Consider the following 15,519-nt stretch of genomic DNA (forward strand, 5'->3'; position numbering starts at 1 on the left):
CATTTACTGTAATGCCCCTCATGATTTTATAAACCTCGAACAAGGTCACCCCCTCAGCCTCTGACACACCAAAGAAAAAAGTCCCAGAATACTCAGCCTCTCCTTATAATTCAAACCCTTCAGTCCCAGCAACATCCTTGTACATCTTTTTCTAAACCCTTTCAACTTTCACAACATCCTTCCTATAGGTAGGAGACCGGAACTGCATGCCTCACCAATATCCTGTACAGTCACAACATGAAAACCTAACTTTTACACTCAATGCTCTGACCAAAGAAGGCAAGTCTACTAAATACCTTCATCACCAGGTCTGCTTGTGACGCCACTTCCAAAGAACTATGCACCTTTACCCCTAAAGTCTCTTCATTCAGCAATGCTCCCCAGGATCTTACCATTAAGTATAGAAGTCCTGCCCTGATCTGCCTCACCAAAATGCAACCTCTTACATTTATCTGAATTAAAGTCCATTTGTCACTGTTGGATCAACTGCCCACTACGCCACCTATTTTAGTGTCATCTGAAAACTTACTAACCACACCTCCTGTGTTCACAACTAAATCATTTTATGTAAGTGATGAAAAGCAGTGGACCCAGCACTGATCCTTGGGCAGACTGCTTGCCACATGCCTCCAGTCTGAAAAGCAAACTTCTACCACCACTCTCTGCTTACTATCTTCAAGCCAATTTTGAATCCAGTTGGCTCACACTCCCTAGATCTCATATGATTTAACCTTACTAACCATTCTATGACACAGAGTTTTGTCAAATGTTTTGCTGAAGTCCATATAAGCATCTACCGTTCTGCCTTCATCCATCTTCTGTCACCTCTTCAATTGTTAGTGAAGCACAATTTCCCATGGTCAAAGACAAGTCGATTATCCCGAATTAGTCCTTGCTGCTCCGAATGCATGTAAATCCATTCCCTCAGAATCCCCTCCAACAACTTACCACTACTGACCAATGGCTCACTGGTCTGTAGTTCCCTGGATTTTCCTCAGAACCTCTCTTAAAAGTGCACTACATTAGCCACCCTTCGGTCTTCCAGTACATCACCTGTGGCTATCAATGGTACAAGAGGCCCAGTAACTTTTTCCCCCTAGCTTCCCACAAAATTCTGGGAAACACCTGATCAAGTCTCAATTCAGAGCTTTAGAGTACAATGACCACATGTGGGTCACTGTACTTTTGAAAATTTAATGAATATTATTGACATGATGCAGGAGTTTACCAGAACCTTTTTCCAGGAGCAGTGAAAACCAACTCCAAGGCAGGTTGAAATAACTAGTGGTTGTTCCCCTTATACAATGGTGGTTGATAAATGAGTATAATTCTATGACAGGCTAAACAAAGACAGGTTCTTTTTCAATCAGCTGGCGATGCAAGGATGGGTGAACACAGATTGTCGCTTTCTACATTTAAAATGTGTGCTAATGACCTGAAACTTGCTTCCACCAGTTTCAAACGACAGTAGAAACACAATTAATGGTTGCAAAAGAAAAAAAAATTCAGGCACTGGAGGACATTACAGCTGCAAAGTATGGAATGAAATTAATTGGATCACTCTACAGAAAGCCGGCATGGACATAATGAGACAAATGGCCAGCCACCTTTTGTGCTGTCAAAGATCCAATTCTAGTCTTTGCTCCAGTGCCAAATCAGAACAGACTACCATCAATCTAGATGAAAATAGCTCTGACAGATGTGGACTATTTGTTACTCATGTAAGGATCAATACTCAAGACATTTTTTTGTACAGCCAAGAACAATGATCAGATAGATTTGGTGCTGCTTTCAGATACAGCTGTAGTGATGCAAAAATGAGTGTATAAAGATAAAAATCACAACACCAGGTTATAGTCCAACAGGTTTATTTGGAAGCACTAACTTTCAAAACGCTGCTCCTTCATGGGTGCCCATGTTCTTTGCAGCCTATACCACATTATCAACGAGGATGTGCATCTCACTAAGACCTTCCCAATACCTCCACTTCTTGCCTTTAAAACCACCACCAAACCTCAAACAGATCATTGTTCGTAGCAAACTGCCCAGCTTTCAGGGCAACACCATACAACCCGGTCACAGTGGATGCTGCAAGACATGCTAGCGTGTCAATACGGAAACCACCATTACAGTGGGGATACGCTGTCGGCAAGGATGCTGAGGCACGGTACATTGGCAAGACAGAGCAGAGATTACAGCAACGGATGAATGGGCACCGTACAACAATCAACAGACAGGAGTTTCCATCCCAGTCAGGGAATATTTCAGTCGTCCAGGACATTCGACCTTGGAGGATGGTCACCCGAAGGCCCAAAGCGGACTTCAGGACGGGCAACAATGCAAAGTTGCCAAGTAGAGGCTGATAGCCTCAGCCGGGACCTTGGTTTTATGTCACACTACAGGTGAGCCCTACCACACACACACAGACACACAAGATGAGACATGTAATAAACAATCCAGGTCTTTTTTCAATAGAAAGTTTCACTTGCCACACACTGTAAACTTTTGTGAGAAATTCTGTGTCTTACGATCTTATATTTCACAACCACCTGACGAAGGAGCAGTGCTCCAAAAGCTAGTGCTTCCAAATAAATCTGTTGGACTATTATCTTTTGTGCAATTTTTAAACTTTGTACACCCCAGTCCAACACCAGCACCTCCAAATTATAATATGGTTGTGTTTTTCATACAGGTTTACCTTAGACTTTGAGTCTTCACTTCAAATACCGTCACAACAGATGGTGATGGATGTTAGACAGATGCCAACAACGGCAACAGCACGGGTTCAATTGCTGCACTGGCAGAAGTTACCATGAAGAATTCTCTCCTTCTCCACCTCTCCCCTTGCCCAAGAATAGGTGATCCTCAGATTAAACCACTTCCAGTCATCTCTCTCAAATGAGAGATACCAAAAAGGTCCAGTAGATCTATGGCACTTTTTCTACATCACATCTAAGTTCTCCTTCACCTTTTACAGAATACTGGTATATGTAGTACTTCACGTTAGCATGGTAAAGCCAGACAGATTATTCAGAACCCAAAATGGACTTTAGATATAGTTCACCAATTTTCCTTATATGGTTAGTCATTGGGTGGTTACTAATCAGTTTCCAAACAAGATGTAATAGGGATTTTAAAATGATAAGATTTTAAAACAAGACAACAAACTTCTTAGACCTAGAAACAGGACAGGCAGCAAGATATAGTTGCATGTTCTAGATTGCCAGATTGTACAGAAGAAAAAAAACTGAATAAACTTGAAGTACTGAGAGTAGATCTGGAGACACCTAAGGATATAGTGGCCTTGAAGGGAGTACAATGTTGGCTTACAAGCATGATACCTGGACTTCAGGGGTTAAGTTATGGGAAGACATTATATTAATTAAGTCTGTTTATCTAGAATATGAAGGTTAATGGGTGATCAGATCAAAATCTTTACAATATTAATAGGAAAAGTCAGGTTAGATAAAGATAATTATTTCTACTCGTTGGGGATTCCAGAACTTCTTGGCACAATCTGGGAATTGTTCAGGAAGAGATGTTAGGAAGCACTTGTGGACACAAAGGTTGGTAGATGTTTGGAACTCTTCAACAAATGGTAGTGGATGCTACATTCAGTTGTTAATTTTAAAATGACAAGGTTAATAGCTTTTCTCAAAGAAATTTAAGGGATAAAGGCTAAAGTGGGGTATATGCAGTTAGGTCATAGATCAACTGTGACCTCACTGAATGGTGGATCAGGCTCAAGGAGTTGGATGGCATATCGCTATCCCAATGTTTCTATAAACTCAGTGTAGATTCTTGCTAAATGAAAAAATAAAAATTGTTGGTTGCCTCTTAAGCATGACTGTTTGATGTAGTCAGAAATCTTTATGCAAGACAGCATTTGTACACAAACACAGGATTGTGTGGCATGTAGCGGCAAGAAAGCAGAAATATTTTAGGTTCCTGCAGCTGTGGACAGATAGAGAAAACTGAACATTGGATATTGGAACAGAATTAACTACACTATATACAGAGAAACTAGAGGAAGTTACAAAAGGTTAAAATTGCATGACAAACTGTAAACATTTCAAATGCTATAAAAGCACTTTAAAACGCTCGATAGTTAAAATAAAATCAGTCACATAGGCCTAACAGGCAGAAATATTGTTGAGTTGTTAATCTGAAATGCAAATTGGCTCCAATGGGCACCAATCCATTATGTAATTTAGTTTGAATGGCAATTATGTTGTTTCATCAAGTAAATCTTACATCTCAGGTCAAGTTTTTTGAAGCAAATGCTAGAACTGAGGTAATCACTTCAATTTTTAAAATGCAGGCAATAGTAGCCTGAGAAGGTGATAAGATCAGCTGGGTCTTATCATTACAAAACCCTTGCCATGCTCTCAAAAAGGACTCCAAAAATCATTACCTGGCTAGAGGGGTACAAGTTCTGTCTACTTTCAACATATTACAGGAAAGATGCTTTGTTGCCAATCTTGCGAGTTAACAATGGCGACATAAATGGCATTGTAGCATTCTGTAGGTTTCCTGGTTTGTTTATTTAGCAGCCATTAAGGATGATGTATCGACAGCTCAACATACAGAACTATTTTCAGGAATGTGGACACAAGGCAGGGTGTGGAGGAGCAGCAGCAACAGCTCAGGCCAGAAGAGACATGAAGGAGCCTACTACTCTTTTGGATTCATAACAGAACAAAAATATTTTTAGTTTGACCTGAGATTTAAGATTTCTGATGAAACACAGTCATTGCTGCCATTTGAGCTTAAACTAAAGTTGCATAATGGATTCTGGTGCCCAATTTGCACTTAAAATTAGTAACTCTACAATGCTTCTGCCTGTTGGACCCAAGTGATTCTACTCATTTTAACTATCCTCCCAGCAAACGTTCACAGTGTGACAGCAATTTATATCAATAGCTGGCACTGATTTTGTGCCTTAGAATCTTCCTAACTTAAAGATTCATGAGCCTGAAATCATATTTGGGCATCACTGTCACAAAGTATAAATCTCCCTTCCACTACGCGCTGGTCCCAGTTATTACCATCAGAATTATTCATGCCAACGTGCACCAAACCTGAATATTGCTTTCTCTTTTCATGAAAAGAAACATATAATACAGTAGGGCCTTTGAAATACTTATGTATAAGCCAGTAAAAGCTGTTTAATTTAGTTTTAGATGTGTAAGCCATATTAAAGAAGGGAATTCAAACCTAAAGAAACTATTAAATTTATTCAATATTGTCAACCAGAAAACTAATCTACCTCTTATTGGAAGCTTTTATAAATATTGAGATTAAAATTAATCTTTTAAAAGCAAACACAAGTGCTGATATCTTACCATGTGTCCCGCTTTTATCCAAAAAATTGCTGAGGTTGAACAAAGTATTTCTAGATGCCAGGTACTGAATAAATCTCTGCAAAATACATAGAATTGTTAAACAACAATGCAGCTGAATAAATAATGAAGTCAAAATATGACAAGTGAATGTAATAGATTACATGAACCCAATAGTAACAGTAACAGGACTTTTTGCACAACTGGTGTTTTGAAATTTTTCATTTTAATTTTAAAATTCAAATTGTTTTAAGTTTGTGACACCTTGTACATGTTCAGGTGGCAGCACCATATCAACACCACCTTATTTTACGTTTTGAGCCTCTTCATTTGTTTATCTGAAAGCAATGACCAACACCTATCCTGTCTAGGGTTTTCATCCTTTATGCTATTGTATAATTAGTTAGACAAGTTGAATTGAGGACATCCTTAACTTGCATGTTTGGACAATTAGTTTTTGTTTTGTTGATGCTTAATATGATGCTTTGACTAACAAGATTTTACAAGTTAATGCTGGTGAATTCCACATTCTGAGCTGCCGTTGAGGACCATGTTTGAAGTTCCTTAAATCTCTTGAAAATCAGCTTGTGTTTTAAAACAAAACTTACATTGGTTCATTACTGCAAATCTGTTTGAGTGTTTTTCTTGAAATCAAGAGAGAAATAAAAAAGAATAGAGCAGCATGATCAATAGCCTCCTCAGGATTCAGTTGAAAACAACAGTAGGACAGTTGAAAACAACAGTTAGCTCAAAGGTTAAGTATGAGAACTGTTGGACATGTACCAGTGCAGTGAGTAGCGCTTTACTTTTTATAACTATCATTTTCGTCTCACAGACATGTGGGTTCACTGTAACAGCGAGGGAAAACCAAAGGAAATATTTAGCTTATTGAGTAAGTAGAGTGGGAGTTGCCTCTTCGCCAGCTAAACATCATTATTAAACTGGGCCAAAGAATTCCACAACTTTCTCTCATTTTTGAGGTCAGATTATAGAGGCAGCAGAGGCAAGTGTGACATACAGCTATTACTGTATAAAATAAACTATTTGAAAAGATACATTCGCCATCTCTCATGTCTTAACCCCTCAGACTCCCTCAGTCATTTGATTGCTTGACAGTCTTTCAAAAGCTATAAAATATTCCAATTAAACATAAGTCGTTCAATCGATAATTCCATATACTCATAGCAAAGAAAATAGGCCAATGTGTTTCTTCAGCTTGTACCAACATTCCAGTTAAATGATGGCAAATAAAAGACTGAAGATATCCATTTATCCACTTGGTCTTGTGCCCTTCAACAATGTTGCTGAACAAATCATCTACTGACCAAAGCAGCTTCCTGGGTGAAATCTGTTCCAGATTGCCACTATGATTTGTGATGAAGTACTTCTCAAAGTGATGCCTGATCCTTTTGTTCTAATTTTACAGTTATATCTTATTCTAGAGACTGTCCCAAAAGGAAGAAAGTTCTCCCCATACAGCTTATTAAATTCTTGCATAGAAACAGAAGATAGCAGCAGGGGTAGGCCATTCAGCCACTCTAGCATGCACTACCATTCAATATGGTTGATCATCAAGTTCAATACCCTAATCCCACAACGCCTTCCTTCCCAATATCTCTTGATCCATTTAGCCATAAGAGCTACATCTACCTCCTTCAAAACAATATTTAGGCCTCAACCACTGAGGCACTGAATTGCATAGGCTCACCACTGTCTGGTGAAAAATTATTTCCACAACTTAGACCTAAAAGGATTACAACTTGTCCTTAAGTATGATCCTGGACGCCTCCAACATTCTTCCTGTATCTAATCTGCCTACTCCTGTTAGAAGTTTATACGTTTCTATAAGATTAGACTCTGTTACACAGCATGGAAATAGACTCTTCAGTCCATTTGTCCATGCCAATCAGATACCCTAAGTGATCTTGTTCCATATTCCTCTAAACCCTTCCTCTATTCATATACCCATCCAGATGCCTTTTAAATGTAATTTTACCTGCCTCCACCACTTCCTCTGGCAGTACGTTTCATACACGCACCTTCCTCTGCATGAAAAGATGCCCCAGGTCCCTTTTAAAATCTTTCCCCTTTCACCTTAAAACTACACCCTCTAGTTTTAGATTTCCCTACTCTCAGGTCAGGAAAAGACTTTGGCTCTTCACCGTATCCATGCCCCTCACGATTTTACAAACCTCTATAAAGTTTAACCCTTAGCGCCACAGCCCTCCAGGGAAAATAGTCCCAGCCTATTCTTTATAGCTCAAGCCCACCAATTCCAGCAATATCCTTGTAAATCTTTTCAGAACCTTTTCAAGTTTAACTATGTCTTTCCGACAGAAGGGAGACCAGAAGTAAACGCAGTATTCCAGAAGTGGCCTACCTAATGTCCTGTATAGCCTCAACATGACATCCCAACTCCTATACTCAAGGCTCTGACTAATGAAAGCAAGCGTGCCAAACACCGTCACCGCCCTGTATATCTGTGACTCCACTTTCATGGATCTGTGAAATTGCACCCTCAAGGTCTCGGTTTGGCGACACTCAACTTGCTCTCTCCTCACACGCAATCCTGGCATCCCAGGAAATCAATTTACTGTTTGGAGTTAGCCCCATGAGCGAAATACAGCAGTCATGATAGAGTTACAGAGCTCTGGTTAGATCCTACGGTAATTTTCACAATTTTGGATTTAGTCCCTTTGAAATAAAAGCCAACACACTTATTTTTTGTATCTATTCACAATTTTTAGTACTGAGGGTTCTTGGATCCCATTTTCTCTGCTCATCTGTTAGCTTCAGTTTGCCATTTATAAAATACTGTAACTTATTTTGCTTCTGTCCCAAGCGGAAGATTTTATCCTTTCCTAACTGGAGCTCCATCTGCCACAGTTTGCCCAATTGATTAATCTCCAGTGTATTTATTTTTGACCCTTATTTAATGTATTTGCTGCACTACTGAATTTGGAGTTGTCTGGTCAATTTGGAATACATAGTATTTTCCTTAATCTGTCTGCTCCGCAACTAGCTCCCTGTTCAAGCAAATAATTTGCCTCCAGATACATGTCATTAATAATCCATAGGTGAAACCTTGCTGAATACCTGCTGGAAGACCCGTAAATTAGTAACATCCATAGCCACAAAATTATTTAATATTTTTGCCTCAGAAAAATAATTAAAGTGAGACTGACTTTACATAATTTTGATAACTTGAACTATACGACTGTTCAAATGTTCACTTAGTCCCCAACTGATTATAGTAATAACTGATTAACTAATAAGGTGAAAATGCTTTCTCTCACCATGCTCAAAAAAAAAATGCAGCGAGATTCGCAATTTTAAAAATTGAAGGGCGCAATTCCAGAATCAAGAAGGTTTCTGAAGATTCATTAGAGTTTTCAAATTCATCCTCATTCCTAATCACTGCCTTAGTTGTAAACAATAGTTTAACCTTTGGATTCTATTATATTTCGAGAGGTTCATGCTTCCCAGCACATTTCTTCCCAAACAAGTTGCAATCCAATGTGTTCCAAAACTGCCTTTCTAGCTTTGCTATTTTCATGTCAATTGGCTTGATGTTCTCCTGGCCAATCTGCTATCCTCTAGACATTTTTTAATCAACTCGTTCAGAGAAACATTTGATTGCATACTTCTGGAGCAGGTGAAACCTGAACACACAGCTCCTGGTTCAAAGGTAGGAACATTACCACTCATCACAAAAGCCTTTCACAGAACATAGAAAAATACAGCGCAGTACAGGCCCTTTGGCCCTCGATGTTGCGCCGATCCAAGTCCACCTAACCTACACTAGCCCACTAATCTCCATATGTCTATCCAATGCCCGTTTAAATGCCCATAAAGAGGGGGAGTCCACCACTGTTACTGGCAGGGCATTCCATGAACTCATGACTCGCTGAGTAAAGAATCTACCCCTAACATCTGTCCTATACCTACCATCCCTTAATTTAAAGCTATGCCCCCTCGTAATATCTGACTCCATATGTGGAAAAAAGGTTCTCATGGTCAACCCTATCTAAACCCCTCATCATCTTGTAAACCTCTATCAAGTCACCCCTAAACCTTCTATTCTCCAATGAAAACAGCCCCAAGTGCCTCAGCCTTTCCTCATATGATCTTCCTACCATACCAGGCAACATCCTGGTAAACCTCCTCTGCACCCGTTCCAGTGCCTCCACATCCTTCCTATAGTATGGCGACCAAAACTGCACACAATACTCCAGATGCGCCGCACCAGAGTCTTATACAATTGCAACATGACTTCAGGACTCCAGAACTCAATTCCTCTACCAATAAAAGCCAATACGCCATATGCCTTCTTCACAGCACTATTTACCTGGGTGGCAACTTTCAGAGATCTGTGTACATGGACACCAAGATCCCTCTGCTCATTCACACTACCAAGTATCTGACCATTAGCCCAGTACCCCATCTTCTTGTTACTCTTACCAAAGTGAATCACTTCACACTTAGCTACATTGAACTCCATTTGCCACCTTTCTGCCCAGCTCTGCAGCTTATCTATGTCCCGCTGTAACCTGCCATATCCTTCCTCACTGTCAACAACTCCACCGACTTTCGCATCATCCGCAAACTTGCTCACCCAACCTTCTAGCCCCTCCTCCAGGTCATTTATAAAAATTACAAACAGCAATGGTCCCAAAACACATCCTTGTGGAACACCGTTGGTAACTGCACTCCAAGATGAACCTTTACCATCAACTACCACCCTCTGTCTTCTTCCAGCCAGCCAATTCCTAATCCAAACCTCCAACTCACCCTCAATGCCATACTTCCATATTTTTTGCAGTAGCCTACCATGGGGAACCTTATCAAACGCCTCACTAAAATGCATACACACCACATCTACCACTTTACCCTCGTCCACCTCCTTGGTCACCTTCTCAAAGAATTCAATAAGGTTTGTGAGGCACGACCTGCCCTTCACAAAACCATGCTGACTATCCTTGATCACATTATTCCTATCTGGATGTTCATAAATCCTATCCCTTACAATTCTCTCTAAGACTTTGCCCACAACAGAAGTGAGACTCACTTTCCTTCCATCCTCAATAAAAATGTCATCTCATTTAAAACTCTGCTCCTCGTATTAAATCTTGCACCAAATTCAACTTGGCCATCATTTAGCCAATTGGTTTAAATTTGCCCTCTTTGTATTAAAAATTTCTTCATGGCAATGTCTCCCACCACTCCCCACCGATTATCCCCATACACATGCGTCTGCCTTTTCTTCTCTACGTTGAAAACCCTCCAAACTCTATTCTTCCAGAAATAACACATTTTTAGTCACTACTAACACACTTGCCTTCAGCCTTCTTAGCCTTACTTTCTGGAGTTATTCCCCCTACACATTTCCACACTCTTGCTTTCAAGACCCTGCTCAAAACCCAAGGTTAAAGTAGGTGTTCGTCACCTCTCCCAAATGCTCCTTCTTTGATAGAACAGCTATTTTTTTGTCTTTGATAATGCCACTATGAGACAATGTAGATTATGACTGTCTAACGTTTCCTTATAAAGTACCCATTCCAGCCATTCATCTGAAAACTTCTGAGTGTTTTCAATGCATTTACTTCCTTCCTTCCTTCAATAAAGGTGTCCAACACTTCATCTAGAATATTTTAGTTGTATTAAACTACAATGCCAAAATTAAAATTGTTACTGTTAACTTTCTTAAAGCCTGAGAATAAAACAACCAACCTGGACTTGGTAGAAATATATTTTCTAAAACAAAATCATACAAAAAGTAATCCAACTCCATCTTATTTAATGCTTTCACTTCTCAAATCCTTCCACAAATTACAGATTGCATTAGTAGAAACTCAAAATCAGATGTCTCAGCAGCCATTGTATCACCTGCTGTGAGTCCATCTGTTTCCTCAATATCACCCAGCCATTATAATATGCAGCAGTGTTACAAAATTAAAAAGGAAATGTGGGGCAAATACGATTTTATACTTTAACATTCTTCAAGTGTACCTTTGAATAAAATGTGTTCAAAAACAGCAATGCTACTGCAGCTTGCAAAATAATGGCATGGTAATGCCTGAAATCACATTATCCTGATAATTACATGCTCTTGGCCATCTGTTTTCCTGTATGATACTTGGGATCTGGCAAAACATGTAATCCAACAGAAACATGTGATACAACATACAAACAAAAAGAGGCCTTAAGCCCATCAAGCCTGTTTTGCTATTTAAAGCTATGTTGATAAAAAATGCCTCACTATTTTAAAAGGCTAACCTCTGATTTTATTTTTAAAGAGGAAACCATTAGTTTTAGATTCTCCCAAGGGGAAACACCCTCTCCGCAGTTATTCTGGTTGTAAGTTTGGTTGCTGAGCTTGTAGGTTTGTTCTCGGATGTTCCGTCACCACACTAGATAACATCTTCAGTTTGCCTCTGGTTAAGTGCTGGTGTTTTGTCCCACTTTCTATTAATGAGTCGTGCTCTGTTAAAGGTGGGTGATCATTTCCCATTCTTTTTCTCAGAGGTTGGTAAAATGGGGTCAAAATCAGTGCGTTTATTGATGGAGTTACTTTTTGAATGCCAGGTATCTAGGAATTTCTATGCGTGTCTGTTTAGCCTGTCCTAGGATAGATATGGTGTCCCAGTCAAAGTGGTGCCCTTCATCTGTGTGTAAAAATACTAGTGATAGCTAGTCATGCCTTTTGGTGGTTAGTTGGTGTTTGTGTATCCCGGTGGCTTGTTTCCTACCTGATGTAGTGTTTGCTGTAGCCCTTGAAGGGTATTTTGTAAAGGACATTTGTTTCACTGGTTGTTGGTATAGGGTCCTTTATGTCACTCAATAGCTGTTTCAGTGTATTGGTTGGTTTGTGGGTTACCATGACGCCAAATGGTCGGAGTAGTCTGGTAGTCACCTCAGAGATGTCTTTGATGTACAGTAATGTGGTTAGAGTCACTAGGCAGGTTGTATCATCTTGTTTAGGTTTGTGTATAAGAATCGGTGGACTGTGTTTATCAGGTACCTGTTGTTCTTGAATATGCTGCATAGGTATTTTTCTTCTGCTATTCATAGTTCCTGGGTGTTGCAGTGTGCTGTGGCTTGTTTAAATAATGCCCTGATTCAGCTCTGTCTGTGGGTATTGGGATGATTGCTCTTGTAGTTGAGTATCTGGTCTGTGTTGCCTTCCTGTGTATTCTGGTCTGCGATTCTCCATTGACTGTTCGTTCCACTGTGACATCGAGAAAGGGGAATCAGTTAGTGTTCTCTTCCTCTTTGGTAAAATTTATGCCAATAAGGATGTTGTTCGCGATATTGTAGGTTTCCTCTAAGTTATTCCATTTCGAAATGACAAAAGGGATCATCTACAAAGTGGACTCAAAGTTTGGCTGGATTGTGGGAACGGGTGTTCGATCAAGTGTATGCATTACTGCTTCTGATATAATCCTGATATTGGTGATTCTAGGGGTGTCCTGTTGATTTGTTGTTTGTAGGTCTTGTTGAAGTCGACTTACTAAAGAACAGGGAGGAAGGTAAGAGGAGGGGAGAGAAGCACTGTTAATTAGAGAGTGCATCGCAGCTGCAGAAAAGGAGGGTTTGTCTACTGAGTCAATATTGGAGGAAGTCAGTAACAGGAAAGGTGCAGTCAGTTTATTGGGTATTTTCTATAGACCTCCCAATAGCAGCAGAGACACAGAAAAACAGATTGAACAGCAAATCTTGGAAAGGTACAGATTGAACAGCATTGTTGTCATGGGTAACTGCAACTCCCCAATACTGACTGGAACCTCCTTAGTGCAGACTGTCTGGATGGAACAGATATAGTCAGTTGCATCCAGAAAGGATCCCTGAATCAATATATAAATTGGATAGGGGGAAAAGGGTATATTGGATTTGGTGCTAGGCAATGAGCCAGGCCAGGTGTCAGATCTCTCAGTAGGAGAGCATTTCAGTGACAAGTGACCACAACTGCCTCGCCTTTACCTGAAGCCATGGGAGGGATAGAAACAGACAGTATGGTAAGGTACTTAGATTGGGGGAAGAGAAATTATACTGCTACTAGATGACAGGAGCTGTGGAGTATAAATGGAGAACAATTGTCTATGGAAAATGCTCAACAGAAATGTGGAGACTGTTTCAGGAGCACATATTTCGAGTGTTGGATAACTTTGTCCCATGGCCAAGCAAGGAAAAGTAAGGTGATAGAGCCTTGGATGACAAGAGAACAGGAGCTTCTCATAAGAGGAAGAAAGAAGCATACTTAAGGTTGAGGAAGCACGGGCTGCATGGTGGCACAATGGTTAGCACTGTACCACACAGCGCCAGAGACCTGGGTTCAATTCCCACCTCAGGCAACTGTCTGTATGGAGTTTGCACATTCTCCCAGTGTCTGCTGTGCTCTGGTTTCCTCCCACAATCCAAAAATGTCCAGGTTAGGTGAATTGGCCATGCTAAACTGCCCATAGTGTTAGGTGAAGGGGTAAATGTAGGGGAATGGGTCTGGGTGGGTTGCTCTTTGGAGGAGTCAGTGTGGACTTGTTGGGCCAAATGGCCTGTTTCCACACGACTCTTAAAAAAAAAGCAACACAGCTTTAGAAGAATTCAGGGGAGCTAGGAAAGAACTCAAAAATGGACTGAGGAGAGCTAGGAGGGGACACGAAAAAGTGTTGGCCGGAAGGATTAGAGAAAACCCAAAAGGTGTTCTACACTTAAGTGAGGAATAAGAATGATCAGAAAAACGTGTTCAGGATAGTGGAGGGAATGTGTGCCTGGAATCTGATGAGGTAGGGGAATTGTTTTGCTTCAGTATTCACGAGACAGGGGGACCTTGTTGATAGTGAGAACACTGTGGACCAGGTTAATAGGCTTAACAGATTGATATTAAGAAAGTGAATGTACTGATACACAAGATACACAAGTCCCCAGGGTTGGACCAGATATATCCAAGGTTAACACAGGAAGCAAAGAATGAGATTGCCGCACCTCTGGCGACGATCCTTGCATCCTCATTGCAGGGAGGCGAATATTGTTGCTCTATTCAAGAAAGGGCTTAGGGAAATCACTGGGAATTACAGACCAGTTGGTCTTATGTCTGTGGTAAGCAAGGCACTGGAAAGGATTCAGAGAGGGAAGATTTATGATTATTTGGAAAAACATAGTTTGATTAAATATAGTCTACATGGCTGCATGAAGGGCAATTCAAGCCTCAAGCCTTACAGAGTTCTTTGAGTGACGAGATAAGTTGATGAAGGTCGAGCTGTGGATGTGGTGTATATAGATTTCAGTAAAGCATTTGATAGGGTTCCCCATGGTAGGGTCATTCAGAAACTTAGGAGGTATGGGATACAGGGACATTTGGCTGTCTGGATATGGAATTGGCTGGCCGGAAGACTACAATGAGTGGTATTTAATGGGAAGTATTCCACGTGGAGGTCAGTGATCAGTGGTGTCCCGTAGGGATCTGTTCTTGGGCATCTGTTCTTTGTAGTTTTTATAGTTGACTTGGATGAAAAAGTGGAAGGGTGAGTTAGTAAGTTTGCTGATGACACAATGGTTGGTGGTGTTGAAGATACTGGCGAGGGTTATTGCAAGCTACAAGGCATTGACAGGATGCAGAGCTGGGCTGAGAAATGGCAGATGGAGTTCAACCTGAATAAATGCAGTGATTTTGGACAGGTGAATTTGAATGCTGAATACAGGGTTAAAGACAGGATTCTTGGCAGTGTGGAGGAACAGCATCTTGGGGCCCACGTACACAGATCCCTTAAAGTTAGCAGCCAAGTTGATAGGGCTGTTAAGAAGGCATGTACGTTTTGGCTTTCATTAGCAGGGGAACTGAGTTTAAGAGCCACCAGCTTTTGCTGCAGCTCTACAAAACCTTGGTTAGACCACATTTGCAACATTGTGCCCAGTTCTGGTTGCCTCATTATAGGAAGGATGTAGTTCTTTAAAGGAGGGTGCAGAGGAGATTTACCAGGTTGCTGCCTGTATTGGAGGGCTTGTCTTATGAAGAGAGGTTGAGTGACCAAGGGCTTTTCACAATGGAGAGAAGGAGGAGGAGGAGGAGAGGTAACATGATACAAGGTAAGGAGAGACATAGATAGATAGCCAGAGACTATTCTCCAGAGCAGAAATAGTTGTCACGAGGGGTCATAATTTTAAGGTGATTGGAGGAAGGTGA

General features: G+C 40.6%; 1 protein-coding gene across 12 annotated transcripts in view; it reads right to left on the minus strand.

The window, feature by feature from the left end:
• The window catches only part of snap91a (synaptosome associated protein 91a), a 225,365-nt gene that overhangs the window by 149,386 nt on the left and 60,460 nt on the right, over positions 1 to 15,519 (minus strand). For all 12 annotated transcript variants that reach the window (XM_060850085.1, XM_060850076.1, XM_060850138.1 and 9 more), the window contains one exon: positions 5,346 to 5,421. In XM_060850085.1, the coding sequence (XP_060706068.1) occupies positions 5,346 to 5,421 (76 nt within the window). The remainder of the gene's footprint in view (positions 1 to 5,345; positions 5,422 to 15,519) is intronic.

This window comes from Hemiscyllium ocellatum, chromosome 3 (genome assembly GCF_020745735.1).
Source record: "Hemiscyllium ocellatum isolate sHemOce1 chromosome 3, sHemOce1.pat.X.cur, whole genome shotgun sequence".
Lineage (NCBI taxonomy): Eukaryota > Metazoa > Chordata > Chondrichthyes > Orectolobiformes > Hemiscylliidae > Hemiscyllium > Hemiscyllium ocellatum.